Source organism: Cicer arietinum, unplaced genomic scaffold, assembly GCF_000331145.2.
Source record: "Cicer arietinum cultivar CDC Frontier isolate Library 1 unplaced genomic scaffold, Cicar.CDCFrontier_v2.0 Ca_scaffold_5972_v2.0, whole genome shotgun sequence".
NCBI lineage: Eukaryota > Viridiplantae > Streptophyta > Magnoliopsida > Fabales > Fabaceae > Cicer > Cicer arietinum.
In genome coordinates, this window is record NW_027339619.1 from 19,868 (window position 1) to 41,000 (window position 21,133).

Here is a 21,133-nt window from a genome sequence, read left to right on the forward strand (position 1 = left end):
TTGATGTAGGTAATAAGCCATTAAATTATAGGACGAATTCTAATGAAGAGGGAGAGCATAATAAGAATCAAGGAACAAACTATAAGTGTCAACATGTGGATATCAAAGGGGTTGGTGGACCCATGACAAGGGCTACAGTGAAGAAATTAAGGGAGAATCTTGGAGAACAAATTGCTTTATATTTGGACACCAAGATTATTCCCAAGGATATTCCACACTACCTTACTCTTTTTTAGTGAATTTTAATTGTAATAATGTTTAGTTTTAAGTTTAGATTGTTTGTATTTTGGAGTTGTATATTGCTCCATGTTTACTAGTGTGTTGCTATTGGACTTTTTATTGTTGGTCCTATGCATATCGCAACCTTACTAATAGATATACTTAAGTATAAATACTTTGGTTGCAATTCATTTTGAGGGGTTTTAATGAAAGTAGAATTTCAATCATTGACTAAAAAGAGAGAGCTAGTATTGCTTCTGAAGGTTTTTGCTTGATTCATTTCAAGATCCTTATCAAGAACATTCTTACTAGATCTTATCTTTCATGTTGAATATGACGATTGTTTTACCACTTTTCATCTAATTCCATTTGTATGTTTCTTTCTCTTCTTAATTGTAGAATTTTCTTAGGTTTTCTCTCACTTTCTTGTTAGGTTTCATGAGTTTTACACTAAGCACAAGATCCTTTTATTGTGCATCCATTGAGATCCACATCAACAAGTATGACATAAATAGTAGAAGACATATGTTTAATTTTCATTAGTTCCACATCATCATGGATAAACTACCCACAATATTTCAATGGGCAACCTAAGCATCACCTTTTTTTTATATGTTTGTGTTGGAAATTATGCTTCACTAGGATCATTACATGAATGATCTTCATGATTTATAACATCAAGAAGTTATTAGTTTGCTCACAGTTTTTACTTTCTCTTTAAAAAAAATGATACCACTCACCTTACAAGTTAATTTTGTGAAGATGTATTTTGTTTAATATAAATGTCTAGTATGATATCAAAGCCTATCAATTCGGATCACCCGTCATATTATATGCACCAAACACAATAGTGTTTGGTGTGACGAGATGTATTTAGAAAAATTCAAGTTCCACATTGAAAAAAGATAAATCCTATAAATAGTTTATGAAGAATGACATAAATAGTTTATTAAATAATTTTCAAAAACTAAAAAAATAAAACAGAGGTTGAATTATTTTGTCTCAGATAATTATTTTTAGAAACCAAAATGTCTTCACTAATAAAATTCCAAAAAACAAGAGAAGAAAAAGCACACGCCACGGGTACAGTGGCGTTGTTGTTGTGTTGTAATAGTCAATGCATTGATTTCTTTTCTTCTTCCTCTGCTAAAAAACGCCTTTTCCATTCTTCTGTGCTCTGATGGGCGTTACAAAGGAACAGCTTCTTGCGCGGTTAAAGGTTCTATCTCTTTCATAATCAATTTCTCAATCCTAGGACACTCCACCATTTACTTTCGCTCTTTTGATTTTGAATTTCCCTTATTTTTTGTGTCTTCTATTTTCAAGTGTCTTTGACTTATGTAGTATTTACCCTTTTGATAAACCAATTCTTGTATCTTCATTCACTATGCATTCTGTAGTCACCTCAACGTGCACTTTTATTTCTGATGATGATGACGATTATTAACCTACATTTCCATGATGCATTGTTAATTTGTCATTAGTGTTATTTGATGATTATAGTCACTTTTAATTATGATTGACAGATACCGTAAAAAAACTATTCACATATCCTTTATATAAATTAAATCTTTATAGTTTTGAGTTAAATATGTTTTTAATACCTACAATTATCTTAAAACATGTTTTGTCTCTGTACGCACACTTTAGAGTATCACTTAGTTTTGTAAGTTGTAGGACTAAAATGTGGGTAAAGATACGAAAAACAAAACAATATATAAATTTTATATGGACTCAAAATATATTTAGCTCTGTATTTTATCATTTTTCTTGTACTGATTTATTTATTTATTTTTTGGTATTTCTCAGGAGCTTCAGATTACTTTTTCACAGTATGAGCATCCAGTTATTTTGACAGTTGAGGAAGGGGTAAATTTTTTTTAAATAATTTAGCTTGTATTATGCATATTGTGTTCATATGTTTTTGTTCCTGATATTTTTATGCACTTACATGCAGGAAAAGTATGTTGGAAATTTAGGGGGTGGGATGAGTAAAAATTTATTTTTGAAGGTAATGTTTGAGAAATTCAAGGCAGAAAAAACCCTTCCTTGTTTCTTTTGTTCAAGTATGATTATGCCCATGATTTTAAATCGTCGTTGCGGTTGTGATGACATTGCGATCCTTGATGTTATAGAGAATTACATCAAATGTGGCTTAGATTACGATTTTGAAACTTCATGTTTTTTAAAACCCTGATAAGTCTTGATTAGCATGATTTTACAGGATAGGAAACAGAGATTTTATATCGTTTCTGCTTTAGCCAACACCAAAGTAGATATAAAAGGTATGAATAGTTTTGCACTTCTCAAAGGAACTTGTTGACTTGCTTGAATGGATGATCATGATGGCTATTTGTTTCATCAAAGCGGAGCAGTGTTATCTCAGAGGCTTGGTTTGGGAAAAGGAGGTCTAAGAATGGCACCTGCAGAGGCTTTAGGAGAAATACTTCAGGTTTGTCTATCTCTTTGTTGTTATTATATTTGTTGAGATATTGATATTATTATTATTATATTAAGATCTGTTAGTATCAATTAAGGATTAATGATAGGATATCTGTTAGGTTCTTTTGAAAGAAGTTAGTAGTAAAAGGGCTGTATTTAATAAAGAAAGGACAGCAACAGCAGATACACTCTTCAAGGGAAAATGCACCCTTCAACCAGAATGCCAATTGATGAAAAAGTTTAAGTTTGGCAAAAGATGCTTTCTCTGCAAACGATCAAACAGCCCTAACCTAGGAAATAGGAAAATAGAAAGAGAAAGTACTAAAGAACCTGCAACAGAAAATTTAAACAACTAACAGACCTACAAAAGCTCCTACCTCCTAACTAACTGATTACCCCATTAAATATTTTCTAACTTCTAGAACTAATTCAACTAATCTGAGTTCTAACAATGCACCCCTAAAGAACAACCTTGTCCTCAAGGTTGCAAACTACTACAAACTTGACGACTCTTCTTCAGCTTCAGGCAACTTCATATGCCCTTTTTCTGCATTTGGTTTTGTCTGGACTGTCCGCTTCATCCTCGGAGTAATCACTCAGTTCAATTCGAACCAATTCCCCATTTTCATAGATGGAATCACCTTCCCCTAATATGATTACTCAGATTTTTTTCAGCACAACGATGACCAAGCCCAAATGGTTGATTGCAACGAAAACATTTTCTATCCTCAAGATGTTTCAAATATTCTTGATACGACAGATTTCGGACTCCCTCCCTTCTGTTATTACTCGCATGACTTTCCCCTGCTCTGTTCTCCTGGAGTTTGTCGCGTTTCTGCCTCCGTTCTCACGTCCAGCATCATTTGTGTTAGGAGACATGGACGTTTTCCCACCTAGGTCGAACCGATCCAGCACTGCACTCGAATTAGAGTGCCTGAAAGCCTGTGTGCTCTACGATTCACGACACCTCCGTTGTTCTCAGGTTCATGCAAAAACTCCTCTGCGTCGCGCGCAACATCCATGGCACACACCAGATCTTGAGCATCTTGAATTTTTATCAAATTACAAATGTTCTTGCATAATCCTCCAAAGAAATATCCCAGAGCTTGTTCTTCAGACACGTCTGGTTGCACAATCAGAACTTCGAATTCTTGAATGTAGTCCTCAAACCCTTTTGTTTTATGGTTGTTCATCGTTCGAACACATTACCACGCATGTCTTTTCCAAAACGACAAATTAACGCCTATGCAAATTATTCCCATGACGGATCGTTGACCTTCTTGCACCAGAATTTGAACCAATGAGTTGCATTACCCTCCATGCTGATGTAGGCTAAATTCATCTTCTCTGTTTCCTTCACCTTTTGAACAGTGAAGAACTTTTCTGCTCTACCAATCCAACCCATTGGATCATTCCCTTCGAACATGGGTAATTCTACTTTCCGTGTCCAGCCTCATGGTCGTTCTTCGTACTCTTCTTCAGTGTGAGAGTGCTCCACGTATTTGCCTTTAGATTTGACACTCTTGCTTGAACTTCCCTCCTCCTCCTCATTCTTTTTGCGGTTCTTCCTTATCTCTAACAAAACTTCTTTAACGGCTGGCACGTCTGCCAAATTTGCTTTCACCTCTTCCATATCTTTCTTCAATTCTTGCAACTTGACATCTTGTTCCTTGGCTCGTTTTTCTTGCTCGCTGGACCATTCCTCCATAGCCTTCATACGGGATTCCATGGCACTCACCATGATTGATGATCCGGCAGGTCGAACCGCTTGTTAGGTTCTTTTGAAAGAAGTTAGTAGTAAAAGGGCTGTATTTAATAAAGAAAGGATAGCAAGAGAAGATACGCTTTTCAAAGGTGAATGCACCCTTCAATCGGAATGCCAGTTGATGAGAAATTCTAAGTTTGGCAAAAATGCTTTCTAAGGGGAAGTGAACCTTTATTTATTGGCTCTTTGTACAATAGGATAAGGATCAAACAGCCCTAACCTAGGTAATAGGAAAATAGAAACAGAAAGTACTAACAAACCTGAAAGAGAAAATTAAAATAACTAACAGACCTACAAAAGCTCCTACCTCCTAACTAACTAATTACCCCATTAATTATTTTCTAACTTCTAGAACTAATTCAACTACTCTGAGTCCTAACAATAACATTCCTATTTAGTTTATATCCCACGTGTATATAAATATTAGTTCAATATTCAAGTTGGTATCAGAGCCTACTCAATCGGGACATTCACCATTTATATATACGCATCAAACCCAATAGTGATGGACGTAAGGGGCTGTATTAAGAAAAACCATGTAAGGGGGTGTATTAAGAAAAACCCATGTTCAACTGTGGTATGTTTCACCTTACAAGTCGGTTTTGTAAAGATAAGTTAGACCCAATATAAAAATTATTAATAGATATCATATCAATGAAGTACAAATTGTCGGATTTTTAGACATGTTTGTGTCCACTACTTGGATTCTTGTAAAGCTCAGAAGTTGCATAAAATATATATACCATGTTACTAACCATTAGTGGCTAAGGAAACTAATTCTTATTAAGCATTCTCTTATTGAGTTACTGGCGTATAAATGCACTTAATGCCATTTATGGATTTGTTCATACCTTGGCTACAAAAAACTCTGTTTAGTGTCATATTTTAGTATGATTGTTTGTTAAAGATCATATGATTGAAATTATCATTGACTTATTCAAAATATTTCTTTTTCTTTACTCATAAGTTAGACCCAATATAAAAATTATTAATAGATATCATATCAATGAAGTACAAATTGTCGGATTTTTAGACATGTTTGTGTCCACTACTTGGATTCTTGTAAAGCTCAGAAGTTGCATAAAATATATATACCATGTTACTTGTTACTAACCATTATATAGTGTCCAGTAAAAAAAAAAAACCCATTATGTAGTGGCTAAGGAAACTAATTCTTATTAAGCATTCTCTTATTGAGTTACTGGCGTATAAATGCACTTAATGCCATTTATGGATTTGTTCATACCTTGGCGTATAAATGCATTTAATGCCATTTATGGATTTGTTTAGTGTCATATTTTAGTATGATTATTTGTTAAAGATCATATGATTGAAATTATGATTGACTTATTCAAAATATTTCTTTTTCTTTACTCACAAGGTGCCCTTGGGTTGTGTCACCCCATTTGCCATAGTGAATGACTCAGCACGGTATGTGGATATTTATGTTCTTATTCTTTGTCCTACTTATGAGAGATCTAGTATATATTTTATAATCTTGATATTTGCTGTTAATTATACCTTAATTTGGAGTAATTTTCTAGTGGACACTGATCACGTTTGCTAATTCTAAGATACATTTAAACATGGAAAGATATGAAAACATGAAAATGATGAGCGGCATTGATAATTTAAGTATGAAAATAGTATGTTTTGAATCTGCGACTAACTGTTCTTATAAAGCTTCTTCTGCTCATTGTTTACAAAAAAGAGAAATGAATACTATATACTTGAAAATGTCCTGTTGAATGATGAACTGGAGTTGAGCATGCTAAATTATTAGCAATGCTACGTATGTAGCAAAGCTTGCTTTGATAAATGGTAATGCAATGGTTAATTGAATGATAATCTTATGCAATGCTTTATGCTTACTTGGGTGTTTTCAAACAGTGTTATATTATAAAGGATTAACAATGTTACATTTGTAGAAAATGTTGCTTTAATAAATGATGAAGCATTAGACCTTTGAAGGATCATCTTATCTAGTGGTTTATGCATATTAGGGTGTTTTGAAAATGTCCTGAATGAAGCAACAAATATATTTGTAAAATACTAATTTATTTTTTATATGTGACATTTTTCCCTTTCTGAAGAGACGTTGCACTGTTATTGGATCAAGGGTTCAAGACTCAAGAATACTGCTTCTTCCATCCATTGTCGAATGACATGTCCATATGTAAGTGAGAAGTCTGTTTTATGAAGAGAAAATGCTGGTTTTTGTCAATGTTGATGTTTCCCATAATTTGTGAATCTGTTTTTTATTTACGTTGTTGTTGCAGCTTTTTTGGATAATGCTTTATTTTGTAGAAAATTTTGTCGTCAATATGAGCGACAATGACTATGAACAAAAACCATGCTGAATAAAGAGAATGCTCTGGACTAAAAATCTGGATTAGGTTTTCTGATGCTGTAATTAAGAAGAAATATAAGTTTGATTACTAGAATGAAGAGCAAGACAGAGTTACTTTTTTGGACTATAGTTCTTATAACCTCTAATTTTAGTGCATGACTACCATATTCTGCACAAGTTAATAATCATCAATATCTTGCAATTCATTGATGCACTTAGTAAAGAGGTGTTTCCTTCCTAATTCCTGTGGAATATATGTTTGTTGATTTGTGCTAAAATTCTGTTGACTATTCAGTATAGTAGTATGACCTATCTTTAATTTTCATAAGTGCTTTCTTGGTGCTTTAGATCTCTTGGTTGTCATCAGCAGATATTACTTATCTATTACTTTAACGCTATCTCATAATAACATATTTTAAATAAAATATTTATAATTTATTTTATAGCCAGCCATATGATATCTTTTAACTCAAGTAGTTCGATACAACAGTTTTCAGTTCCATCGTCAGTTACTCTTAACTAGATTAAAATGTGGTGATCAGTGATCAGTCATACTTTGGTGCACAAGTACTAATCGATAACTTAATTAGAGTCCAATCATGATACACTTGCAGCTTTAAATGCTCATGACCTTGACAAATTTCTAAAGTCAATAGGAAGGGATCCGTCATATGTTGATTTTGAGGTGAGTAAATTTAAGGTTACATCCTTTCTTATAACCTATTAGAGTCATCATTTCATTGTTGTTTTATTTATCCCCTTGCAGGCCAATCCTACTGTGAGTAAAGATCAACCTCCTGATCTAGCTGCTCTAGTTCCACCCAGCTTAGGAGTTATGCCCCAACAATCTGAAACACAACCTTCATCACAAGTTCCTGCAGATGGAAACCATGTTTCTGTTAATAATAAGTCCCAGACAGTTTCAGGTAAAAATTCTGTTAAATGTGACATTCAATGTTCATTCATGTACCATCTACATGAATGGAACCATCACATTTTTCTTTTTGATAATTATACCATTGGCTTATCGTTTCATGTTTATCTGTTTTTCTACTAGGATAGTATCCCTAAATATGTCATCTTATCTTGATGTATAAAACATGGTGTAATATGTTTAACTGATTCTTATTTCCTATATACTTTTACATCTGAGAAGCAATTGTGTGGAATAGGACATATTTGAAATCGACCTTGAAAACCAATTGCGAGCCAAATTTGTCAATCTTGCTTAATGTGAATGTTAGGAATAAGCCAAAAGATTTATAACTTAGCCTAAGATGAATTGGCATTACTATACTAAAGGAGTTCCTTTTGTCATGGTTCGCTGATTCTATTCTAGTAGGAATCTGTTTTTTAGTTAGGGCATGGTTATCAAATCAAGTTAAGTACTGTGAATTGGAAGACCTGTTTTCTAAATTGAATGTTTATGAATAGTAAGATCCATGATTGATAAGAAAATAGAATTTTTAGGTAAAAACAAGTAACATAGGCAAAAAAGCATGAGCCAGTACATCATATATGAACTTTAAAATAATTAAAGATTAAAAAAAAAATTACGTTTAAAAATAGTAGTGTCTGTTTGCACTAAAGTTCAAGTCTTCAACTCCTCAAAAACCATAATCTAACTACACTCTAGTCTCATTCATCTTCAACCGCATCTCCAACCAATAACACTTAGTTCATCCGCATCTCTTGGTATTTCATGCTCTTGCTGTTCCCCTGCATCTCCAACTATCTCCAATTTCACTTTCATCCCCTTTTCTTATAGATTTTCCCTTATCAACCTTGATATTTGAGTTTCTTGGACCAATAAAAGAAAAAAAAAACTTAATTAGTATGAGTATGACAACATAGCACTATAGGTAAATGTTACTAGTAAGTTTTAAAGTTTAAACAAATACGTCTCTTGCTTTTCTTGGTTGGAGCTCCTTATTCAAGCGTAAAGGACTCATGTATAATCAACCATGAAGAATACATTGGTAAACAAGGATCCTCATTTTCAGGAATCTGCTTTCATTATGCAATAAGTATAAAGGTCATAATAAGTATCCTTTTTCTCTTGATTTCTTTCTCACCTCAAGTTAAAAAATATACTTAACAAAGATAAGAACTGAAGAAAGTAAAAAGCAAAATACTTTCATATCTTATTACTACAATCCTAAGCTGATTATATAGAAAAAAAATTACAATAGTAATAATGACAGAATCATAAAATAAAAATAAATAGAACAATATAAAATAAAAGAGACTCAAATCTGATTTCTCTTGATTCTTCAACAACCCAACTCAAGTTGGTGCATAGGTATCTTTTATGTCCAACTTGGTTATAAATCGCTCAAAATTGGGTCTTCCAAACTTTTTGTCAAGATATCAACAATTTGCTGATTAGAAGTCACACAAGACAAACATATAATTCCAGCATCAATTTTTCTTTTATGAAGTGGTGGTCAATCTCAATGTGCTTGGTTCTATCATGTTGCACAGGGTTGTGATCTATACTTATTGCTGCTTTGCTATCACAACAATTTTAAGGGTGAGTCAACTTTCATTTTCAGTTCTTTCAAGAGTTTACGAATCAACAAAAAAAAGTTCACATATTCTTTGAGCCATTGCTCTGAATTCGGTTTCTGCACTGCTTCGAGCAACAACACATTGTTTCTTACTTCTGTAAGTGACTAAATTTTCCCAAACATAGGCACAATAACCAGTAGTGAATTTTCTATCAGTAACTGATCCTGTATAATCGACATCTATAAATATAGAGGCTTCTCTGTCATTGGTTTTCTAGATTGGATTTCAAGTACTTTAAGATCTGATAAACGGTCTCCAAGTATTCTTCATAGGGAGAGGGCATGAATTGACTTACAAAACTCACAGAGAAAGTGATGTCAGGTCTAGTGTGAGCTAGATAAATAAGTTTTTCAACCAACCTCTGGTATCTTCCAATATCAACATGAACACTGCCTTTCTCCCAAAGTTTAGCATTTAATTCCATAGAAGTGTTTGCTGGTCTACACCCACTCATCCCAGTTTCCTCCAAGAGATATAGGATGCATTTTCTTTCAGAAACAACAATTTCCTTCTTTAAGTGAGCAACTTCCATACCCAGAAAATATTTAAGCGCACCTAAATCTTTGATCTCAAATTCTTTTGCCAAATTTTTCTTCAATCTTTCCATCTCAACAATGCCATCTCATGTGAGAATAATATTATCTATATATACAATTAGAATTACAATCTTACCAACATTAGAGAACTTCATGAACAAAGTATGGTTTGATTGTCCTTACATATATCCTTTCGTTTTAACCGACCAAGTGGATTTTTCAAACCAAGCCCTTGGGGATTGCTTGAGACCATAAATGGATTTTTGTAGTTTGTACACATTTGAACCAAACTTGTCTTCAAAGCCATGGGGGCTATCCATGTATACTTCCTCCTCCTAATCACGGTTTAGAAAAGCATTTTTTACATCAAGTTGGTTAAGAGACCAATATAAATTCACCTCCAAGGACAAGAGAACTCTAATAGTGTTTAATTTGGCAACATGAGCAAAAGTCTCTGAGTAATTAATGTCATATGTTTGAGTAAATCCTTTAGCAACCAAGCGTGCATTGTATCTTTCAATTGTGCTATCAAAACTATATTTCACAGTAAATACCCATTTACAACCAACAATATTATTTTCTGTAGATACAGAGGGTTTGTAAATTTGTTTTAAATTTGTTTTTATTTATTTAAAGTAAATGATTTTTATTAAATTGAATGATTTTACAGCGCTTGTGTAATAAACGCTCTAATAGCTCCTTTAATTATGTGAAAGCGCAAGGCATTTACAGCACTTTCACAAAAAAGCGCTTTAAAATGTCATTTTTGGCGTAGTGAGTTGAAGTTATTGAAAAACTTCCATCTCCTACCAAAGAAAAAGGCATTAGAAGCTTTTTAAGCCATGTTGGATTTTACAGGAGGTTTATAAAAGATTTTTCTAAATTTGCAAATCCGCTTACAAACCTACTTGTGAAAGACACACCTTTCAAATTCAATGAGGATTATTTGAATGCATTTAACACTTTGAAAAATAAGTTGATACCTGCTCCCATTATCACTGCACCTGATTGGTCACTACCTTTAGAAATCATGTGCGATGCAAGTGACAGTGTTATCGGGGCAGTCCTGGGACAAAGAAAAGATAGGTTGTTGCATATAATCTATTATGCTAGTCATGTTTTGAATCAGGCACAACATAATTATGCCACAACTGAAAAAGAATTATTGGTTGTAGTTTATGATTTTAATAAATTTTGATCTTATTTATTAGAATCGAAAGTTATTGTTTACGCTGATCATGTTGCCTTGAGGTATTTATTTGTCGAGCAGGAATCGAAGTCAAGGCTACCCAAATGGATTCTATTACTACCAAAGTTTGACATTGAGATCCGAGATAAGAAGGGATTAGAGAACACTATAGCTAACCGCCTATTTTGATTGGAGAAAGTGGAGGAGGATGACGACACTAGAACAATTCGAGACCAGTTCGCCGGTGAACACATCTTTGCAATTGCCAAGGCACCTTGGTTCTCTAACTTTGCAAATTTGAAGGTAGGTGTGGCAATTCCATTTGATTTCACCTACCAACAACGAAAGAAGTTTATCCATGATGGCATATTCTATGTATAGGATGAACCCTTTATGTACAAAAAAGGAGTGGATGAGTTGTTGCAAAAGTGTGTACGCAAGGAGGAGCAAGAAAATGTATTGTGGAATTGCCATGACTCTGATTATGGGGGTCTTTTAGAGGAGATCGAACTGCAGCAAAGGTTCTCCAATCGGGACTATTTTGGCCGTCATTGTTTAAATATGCATTCAACTATGTGAATAAGTGCGATCAATGTCAGCACACTGGTAACATTTCAAAACGAGATGAGATGCCTCATAATCTTGTATTATAAGTAGAAGTGTTCGATGTGTGGGGTATTGATTTCATGGGTCCATTCCCATCCTCATATGAAAAAATTTATATTTTAGTGGCGGTGGATTATGTCTTAGAGTAGGTTGAAGTAGTTGCTACACCAACCAATGATTCACAACAAGTCATTGCATTTCTCAAGAAGAACATCTTTACGCGTTTTGGTGTCCCTCGAGCTTTGGTTAGTGACGAGGGAACTCACTTTCTTAATTAGAAGATTGAGTGCCTTCTAAAGAAATATAATGTGCATCATTGGGTGGCAACCCCATATCACCCATAAACTAGTGGGCAAGTTGAAGTATCAAATAGGAAGATTAAGTGAATCCTTGAAAAGACAGTCAATGTTTCAAGAAAAGATTGGTCGACGAAACTTGATGATGCACTTAAGGCCTACCAAACAACTTTCAAGACCCCCCTTGGTGTGTCACAATATCAAATTGTGTATGGTAAAGCTTGTCATTTACCACTTGAACTGGAGCATCGAGCATTTTGGGTGACAAAGTACTTGAATTTTGACTTGGTCAAGGTAGGCAAATCAAGAATTCTTCAGCTTCACGAGTTAGAGGAGTTTCAAAAATTTACATATGAAAACGCCAAGATCTATAAAGAAAAAGCCAATAAGTGGCATGACAAAAAAATTCTGTTCAAAAATTTCCAAGAAGGACAACTTGTTCTTCTCTTCAACTTGAGATTAAAGTGGTTTCCAAGAAAATTAAATTCAAGATGGTTGGGTCCTTTCAAAATAATCAAAGTATTCCCACATGGTGTTGTGGAGTTAAAACATACACACTCAAGCTGAAGTTTCTAGGTGAATGGACAAAGTCTCAAACCTTACTTAGCGGGAGAGTCAAAACTTTCGACAGAGTCCATCAATCTGATCACCACTTGAAAAGTGGAATGTCTAGCTCAAGACATTAAACAAGCGCTTATTGAGAGGCAACCCAAATTCGTATCCTTTGGACGATATTTTTGTATTTCAGTTTCACTTTAATCCATTTAGTTTCATTTTTAGTTATTAATTGCTAGTTGTATTAGTTCTTGATGTTTGGTATGAGCAAGGAATCAAAAAGATGTGTTAGGGATTGATTTTACTATTCGGATTTAGATCATGTGCGCCTAAAGCGCATGAATCTGCGCCTGAAGCGCATTTTGCCAATCTGCCACTGGTCGCGCGCACTTGAAGCGCATTTTGCCAGTCTGCCACTGGTCGCGCGCGCCTGAAGCGCATGAATCTGCGCCTGAAGTGCATTTCACCAATTCTGTCACTAGTCGTGCGCGTCTGAAGTGCATTTCACCCAGTTTTGCCACTGTCCACGCGCGCCTGAAGCACATCATCTGGGTCTGAAGCGCAAGGCTGCGTTTTGAAACCCTTGTTTCTCACACAAACATTTCCTTCCACAAGAGTAACTGATACACACATCCCCATTACTACTCCAAGCCTAATATTCAGTTTAATAGAGGTAAGTTTTCTTCTCCTATCAAGCATTCTTCCATCATCAAGTAAGTTTTCTCAAATTGTTACTATCAACGCCTTCTTGTTAATTGATGCATGTGGGTTATTTGAATTCGATTTTATGCTAAAAGTAGGGATTGTTATTTGATGCATGTGGGTTATTTAAATTCGAAATTGTGTTAGTGTTAGAGATTGTTCATAGATGCATGTTGGGTGTCTGAAATCAAATGTGTGTTAGTGTTTGAAATTGTCACTTATGATTATGGATTGTTCACGCATTTCATACTTTGCACTCAACTTGTTTGATAAAATGACACAACCACTTTTGAATCCTAATTACCAAAAAAATATGTACTACACTCCAACTGTTTGAGAAAATGACACAACCAATCTTTGTGCACTGTTATCATTCTGAATTTTGTTGGATAAATTCAGGGAAATTGTTGTGGTTATTTTGTCAAGGGGAGACATGCTCAAACTAATTATCCCTAACCTTGAATATTGTGAATGTTGGATGTGCTTAATTATTTTGCAAGACCTAATGGCAACCCAACAAAAAGCTAAACGCACTAAGGTCACAAATGCATCTTCCTCCCAATCACACGATACATTCTTATTCAAGAATATGGCAACGCAAGAGTATCATGCCAAACTCCCCAACAGTCAAGAAGTTTGTGAGTGAAAAGAATTAAGTTGGAAGCTGATCATAGCATTTGGGTATATGATTCTAGCTTTTTAGTTTGGTATTTTAAAAGTTCTTTATAGTTTAGATTAATATTTTTAGCTTGTTTCTAAACTTTGGGTCGAATTTAGATTATAATTTTATTTTTTGCATTTTAATTTTATTATTTGTATTTTGACTCTTTCTCAATGTATGTAGCGAGGACCAAACTCTTAATCTTCTTATTAGTTCATTCCTTAACTACTCAAATCTGTCACCAAAACAATCTTATATCTTTATAATAAATTAATTATAATTTATCGTACACAACAATACACGATATATGTTGTCACATAAATGCATGAAAAGTTGTTGCATTGTCATAAATGATGAAGTAAATAAATTTTGTTCAATCAGTTAACATTTTGTTTACATTGGTCACTAATTGGTTTCTCTTTTGCTCATCAGTTTATTTTGGTTGATTGTATACTAGAAGTCAAAAAGTTTCTATCGATTTCTATGTAATAATAATCAAGTTTTAACATAAATCTTTGTTTGGTATGCTTTCACTTTGTATTAGTACAATTAAGACTTAAATGTAGTTTTAGTCTTTTATTTTAACCCATTCGTAATTTTAATCTTTATTTTTCTAATTTTACAATTTTAGTCCCTTTATTTTAATTGATTTGTAATTTTGATCCATCTATTTCTAATTTCGCAATTTTGGTCCCTCTATTTTAATTTATTTGTAATTTTGTTCCCTCCATTTCTAATTTCATAATTTTAGTCCCCTATCTTAACTGATTCGTAATATTGGTCCTTCTATTTCTAATTTGCAATTTTGGTCCCTTATTTTAACTGATTCGTAATTTTTGTCCATCTATTTCTTAAAATTGAGACATTATGTAAATCTAATGGATCACCTATTTTATTTAATAAAATCTAATGGATCACATTTTTGAAACATTTTTGTGAGCTAAGTTAAGCACCAACCTTCTTTTTTCGATTACATGCCACCCTCAAACGGATGGACAAGCTGAAACGATTAATAGAAAACTCGAAACCCTTCTTAGAAACTTTTTAAAATCAAATTTGAAAGCTTGAGAATAATGTTAGCCTTTTATTGAATTTGCATATAATAGGATTCCCCATAATACTACTTCATTTTCACCTTTTGAGGTTGCTTATGGTTTTAACCCTCTTACTCCTATTGATTTGCTTCTTTTACCTCTTAATAATGATGTTTTCTTAAGGATATTGAGGATATGCCAAATACATTCATGATTTGCATGATCGAGTGAAGACCAATATTGAAAAGAAGGTTGAACACTATGCCAACAAGACAAAAAAAAATGGTGTTTGAACCCCGTGATTGGCTTTGGATACACTTTAGGAAGGAACAATTTTCTCCCCTTAGTAGGTCCAAGCTTAAAAAAAGGGTGGTGATCCTTTTCAAGTGGTGGAATGCATCAATGACAATGCATATAAGCTTGATCTTCCCGGTGAGTATAGTGTAAGTGTTACTTTTAATATTTGCAATTTATTTCCTTTTGATGTAGGTAATAAGCCATTAAATTATAGGACGAATTCTAATGAAGAGGGAGAGCATAATAAGAATCAAGGAACAAACTATAAGTGTCAACATGTGGATATCAAAGGGGTTGGTGGACCCATGACAAGGGCTACAGTGAAGAAATTAAGGGAGAATCTTGGAGAACAAATTGCTTTATATTTGGACACCAAGATTATTCCCAAGGATATTCCACACTACCTTACTCTTTTTTAGTGAATTTTAATTGTAATAATGTTTAGTTTTAAGTTTAGATTGTTTGTATTTTGGAGTTGTATATTGCTCCATGTTTACTAGTGTGTTGCTATTGGACTTTTTATTGTTGGTCCTATGCATATCGCAACCTTACTAATAGATATACTTAAGTATAAATACTTTGGTTGCAATTCATTTTGAGGGGTTTTAATGAAAGTAGAATTTCAATCATTGACTAAAAAGAGAGAGCTAGTATTGCTTCTGAAGGTTTTTGCTTGATTCATTTCAAGATCCTTATCAAGAACATTCTTACTAGATCTTATCTTTCATGTTGAATATGACGATTGTTTTACCACTTTTCATCTAATTCCATTTGTATGTTTCTTTCTCTTCTTAATTGTAGAATTTTCTTAGGTTTTCTCTCACTTTCTTGTTAGGTTTCATGAGTTTTACACTAAGCACAAGATCCTTTTATTGTGCATCCATTGAGATCCACATCAACAAGTATGACATAAATAGTAGAAGACATATGTTTAATTTTCATTAGTTCCACATCATCATGGATAAACTACCCACAATATTTCAATGGGCAACCTAAGCATCACCTTTTTTTTATATGTTTGTGTTGGAAATTATGCTTCACTAGGATCATTACATGAATGATCTTCATGATTTATAACATCAAGAAGTTATTAGTTTGCTCACAGTTTTTACTTTCTCTTTAAAAAAAATGATACCACTCACCTTACAAGTTAATTTTGTGAAGATGTATTTTGTTTAATATAAATGTCTAGTATGATATCAAAGCCTATCAATTCGGATCACCCGTCATATTATATGCACCAAACACAATAGTGTTTGGTGTGACGAGATGTATTTAGAAAAATTCAAGTTCCACATTGAAAAAAGATAAATCCTATAAATAGTTTATGAAGAATGACATAAATAGTTTATTAAATAATTTTCAAAAACTAAAAAAATAAAACAGAGGTTGAATTATTTTGTCTCAGATAATTATTTTTAGAAACCAAAATGTCTTCACTAATAAAATTCCAAAAAACAAGAGAAGAAAAAGCACACGCCACGGGTACAGTGGCGTTGTTGTTGTGTTGTAATAGTCAATGCATTGATTTCTTTTCTTCTTCCTCTGCTAAAAAACGCCTTTTCCATTCTTCTGTGCTCTGATGGGCGTTACAAAGGAACAGCTTCTTGCGCGGTTAAAGGTTCTATCTCTTTCATAATCAATTTCTCAATCCTAGGACACTCCACCATTTACTTTCGCTCTTTTGATTTTGAATTTCCCTTATTTTTTGTGTCTTCTATTTTCAAGTGTCTTTGACTTATGTAGTATTTACCCTTTTGATAAACCAATTCTTGTATCTTCATTCACTATGCATTCTGTAGTCACCTCAACGTGCACTTTTATTTCTGATGATGATGACGATTATTAACCTACATTTCCATGATGCATTGTTAATTTGTCATTAGTGTTATTTGATGATTATAGTCACTTTTAATTATGATTGACAGATACCGTAAAAAAACTATTCACATATCCTTTATATAAATTAAATCTTTATAGTTTTGAGTTAAATATGTTTTTAATACCTACAATTATCTTAAAACATGTTTTGTCTCTGTACGCACACTTTAGAGTATCACTTAGTTTTGTAAGTTGTAGGACTAAAATGTGGGTAAAGATACGAAAAACAAAACAATATATAAATTTTATATGGACTCAAAATATATTTAGCTCTGTATTTTATCATTTTTCTTGTACTGATTTATTTATTTATTTTTTGGTATTTCTCAGGAGCTTCAGATTACTTTTTCACAGTATGAGCATCCAGTTATTTTGACAGTTGAGGAAGGGGTAAATTTTTTTTAAATAATTTAGCTTGTATTATGCATATTGTGTTCATATGTTTTTGTTCCTGATATTTTTATGCACTTACATGCAGGAAAAGTATGTTGGAAATTTAGGGGGTGGGATGAGTAAAAATTTATTTTTGAAGGTAATGTTTGAGAAATTCAAGGCAGAAAAAACCCTTCCTTGTTTCTTTTGTTCAAGTATGATTATGCCCATGATTTTAAATCGTCGTTGCGGTTGTGATGACATTGCGATCCTTGATGTTATAGAGAATTACATCAAATGTGGCTTAGATTACGATTTTGAAACTTCATGTTTTTTAAAACCCTGATAAGTCTTGATTAGCATGATTTTACAGGATAGGAAACAGAGATTTTATATCGTTTCTGCTTTAGCCAACACCAAAGTAGATATAAAAGGTATGAATAGTTTTGCACTTCTCAAAGGAACTTGTTGACTTGCTTGAATGGATGATCATGATGGCTATTTGTTTCATCAAAGCGGAGCAGTGTTATCTCAGAGGCTTGGTTTGGGAAAAGGAGGTCTAAGAATGGCACCTGCAGAGGCTTTAGGAGAAATACTTCAGGTTTGTCTATCTCTTTGTTGTTATTATATTTGTTGAGATATTGATATTATTATTATTATATTAAGATCTGTTAGTATCAATTAAGGATTAATGATAGGATATCTGTTAGGTTCTTTTGAAAGAAGTTAGTAGTAAAAGGGCTGTATTTAATAAAGAAAGGACAGCAACAGCAGATACACTCTTCAAGGGAAAATGCACCCTTCAACCAGAATGCCAATTGATGAAAAAGTTTAAGTTTGGCAAAAGATGCTTTCTCTGCAAACGATCAAACAGCCCTAACCTAGGAAATAGGAAAATAGAAAGAGAAAGTACTAAAGAACCTGCAACAGAAAATTTAAACAACTAACAGACCTACAAAAGCTCCTACCTCCTAACTAACTGATTACCCCATTAAATATTTTCTAACTTCTAGAACTAATTCAACTAATCTGAGTTCTAACAATGCACCCCTAAAGAACAACCTTGTCCTCAAGGTTGCAAACTACTACAAACTTGACGACTCTTCTTCAGCTTCAGGCAACTTCATATGCCCTTTTTCTGCATTTGGTTTTGTCTGGACTGTCCGCTTCATCCTCGGAGTAATCACTCAGTTCAATTCGAACCAATTCCCCATTTTCATAGATGGAATCACCTTCCCCTAATATGATTACTCAGATTTTTTTCAGCACAACGATGACCAAGCCCAAATGGTTGATTGCAACGAAAACATTTTCTATCCTCAAGATGTTTCAAATATTCTTGATACGACAGATTTCGGACTCCCTCCCTTCTGTTATTACTCGCATGACTTTCCCCTGCTCTGTTCTCCTGGAGTTTGTCGCGTTTCTGCCTCCGTTCTCACGTCCAGCATCATTTGTGTTAGGAGACATGGACGTTTTCCCACCTAGGTCGAACCGATCCAGCACTGCACTCGAATTAGAGTGCCTGAAAGCCTGTGTGCTCTACGATTCACGACACCTCCGTTGTTCTCAGGTTCATGCAAAAACTCCTCTGCGTCGCGCGCAACATCCATGGCACACACCAGATCTTGAGCATCTTGAATTTTTATCAAATTACAAATGTTCTTGCATAATCCTCCAAAGAAATATCCCAGAGCTTGTTCTTCAGACACGTCTGGTTGCACAATCAGAACTTCGAATTCTTGAATGTAGTCCTCAAACCCTTTTGTTTTATGGTTGTTCATCGTTCGAACACATTACCACGCATGTCTTTTCCAAAACGACAAATTAACGCCTATGCAAATTATTCCCATGACGGATCGTTGACCTTCTTGCACCAGAATTTGAACCAATGAGTTGCATTACCCTCCATGCTGATGTAGGCTAAATTCATCTTCTCTGTTTCCTTCACCTTTTGAACAGTGAAGAACTTTTCTGCTCTACCAATCCAACCCATTGGATCATTCCCTTCGAACATGGGTAATTCTACTTTCCGTGTCCAGCCTCATGGTCGTTCTTCGTACTCTTCTTCAGTGTGAGAGTGCTCCACGTATTTGCCTTTAGATTTGACACTCTTGCTTGAACTTCCCTCCTCCTCCTCATTCTTTTTGCGGTTCTTCCTTATCTCTAACAAAACTTCTTTAACGGCTGGCACGTCTGCCAAATTTGCTTTCACCTCTTCCATATCTTTCTTCAATTCTTGCAACTTGACATCTTGTTCCTTGGCTCGTTTTTCTTGCTCGCTGGACCATTCCTCCATAGCCTTCATACGGGATTCCATGGCACTCACCATGATTGATGATCCGGCAGGTCGAACCGCTTGTTAGGTTCTTTTGAAAGAAGTTAGTAGTAAAAGGGCTGTATTTAATAAAGAAAGGATAGCAAGAGAAGATACGCTTTTCAAAGGTGAATGCACCCTTCAATCGGAATGCCAGTTGATGAGAAATTCTAAGTTTGGCAAAAATGCTTTCTAAGGGGAAGTGAACCTTTATTTATTGGCTCTTTGTACAATAGGATAAGGATCAAACAGCCCTAACCTAGGTAATAGGAAAATAGAAACAGAAAGTACTAACAAACCTGAAAGAGAAAATTAAAATAACTAACAGACCTACAAAAGCTCCTACCTCCTAACTAACTAATTACCCCATTAATTATTTTCTAACTTCTAGAACTAATTCAACTACTCTGAGTCCTAACAATAACATTCCTATTTAGTTTATATCCCACGTGTATATAAATATTAGTTCAATATTCAAGTTGGTATCAGAGCCTACTCAATCGGGACATTCACCATTTATATATACGCATCAAACCCAATAGTGATGGACGTAAGGGGCTGTATTAAGAAAAACCATGTAAGGGGGTGTATTAAGAAAAACCCATGTTCAACTGTGGTATGTTTCACCTTACAAGTCGGTTTTGTAAAGATAAGTTAGACCCAATATAAAAATTATTAATAGATATCATATCAATGAAGTACAAATTGTCGGATTTTTAGACATGTTTGTGTCCACTACTTGGATTCTTGTAAAGCTCAGAAGTTGCATAAAATATATATACCATGTTACTAACCATTAGTGGCTAAGGAAACTAATTCTTATTAAGCATTCTCTTATTGAGTTACTGGCGTATAAATGCACTTAATGCCATTTATGGATTTGTTCATACCTTGGCTACAAAAAACTCTGTTTAGTGTCATATTTTAGTATGATTGTTTGTTAAAGATCATATGATTGAAATTATCATTGACTTATTCAAAATATTTCTTTTTCTTTACTCATAAGTTAGACCCAATATAAAAATTATTAATAGATATCATATCAATGAAGTACAAATTGTCGGATTTTTAGACATGTTTGTGTCCACTACTTGGATTCTTGTAAAGCTCAGAAGTTGCATAAAATATATATACCATGTTACTTGTTACTAACCATTATATAGTGTCCAGTAAAAAAAAAAAACCCATTATGTAGTGGCTAAGGAAACTAATTCTTATTAAGCATTCTCTTATTGAGTTACTGGCGTATAAATGCATTTAATGCCATTTATGGATTTGTTCATACCTTGGCGTATAAATGCATTTAATGCCATTTATGGATTTGTTTAGTGTCATATTTT

At 33.9% G+C, this 21,133-nt stretch overlaps 2 protein-coding genes across 2 annotated transcripts; both read left to right on the forward strand.

Annotated features, from left to right (window-relative positions):
• The first annotated feature begins 1,265 nt into the window (after positions 1-1,265).
• On the forward strand, positions 1,266-10,439 carry LOC101503786 (uncharacterized). Its single transcript, XM_004488850.4, has 9 exons — positions 1,266-1,438; positions 2,029-2,088; positions 2,177-2,230; positions 2,444-2,504; positions 2,595-2,671; positions 5,808-5,857; positions 6,520-6,602; positions 7,391-7,461; positions 7,543-10,439. Exons 1-9 carry the CDS (start codon positions 1,400-1,402, stop codon positions 7,831-7,833), a joined length of 786 nt encoding a protein of 261 aa, XP_004488907.1. The 5' UTR covers positions 1,266-1,399; the 3' UTR covers positions 7,834-10,439.
• Positions 10,440-16,663: 6,224 nt separating this feature from the next.
• On the forward strand, positions 16,664-18,191 carry LOC140919199 (uncharacterized). The gene is made up of 5 exons (XM_073364783.1): positions 16,664-16,844; positions 17,435-17,494; positions 17,583-17,636; positions 17,850-17,910; positions 18,001-18,191. The coding sequence occupies exons 1-5, from the start codon at positions 16,806-16,808 to the stop codon at positions 18,111-18,113; spliced, it is 327 nt and encodes a 108-aa protein (XP_073220884.1). The 5' UTR covers positions 16,664-16,805; the 3' UTR covers positions 18,114-18,191.
• Positions 18,192-21,133: the final 2,942 nt, after the last annotated feature.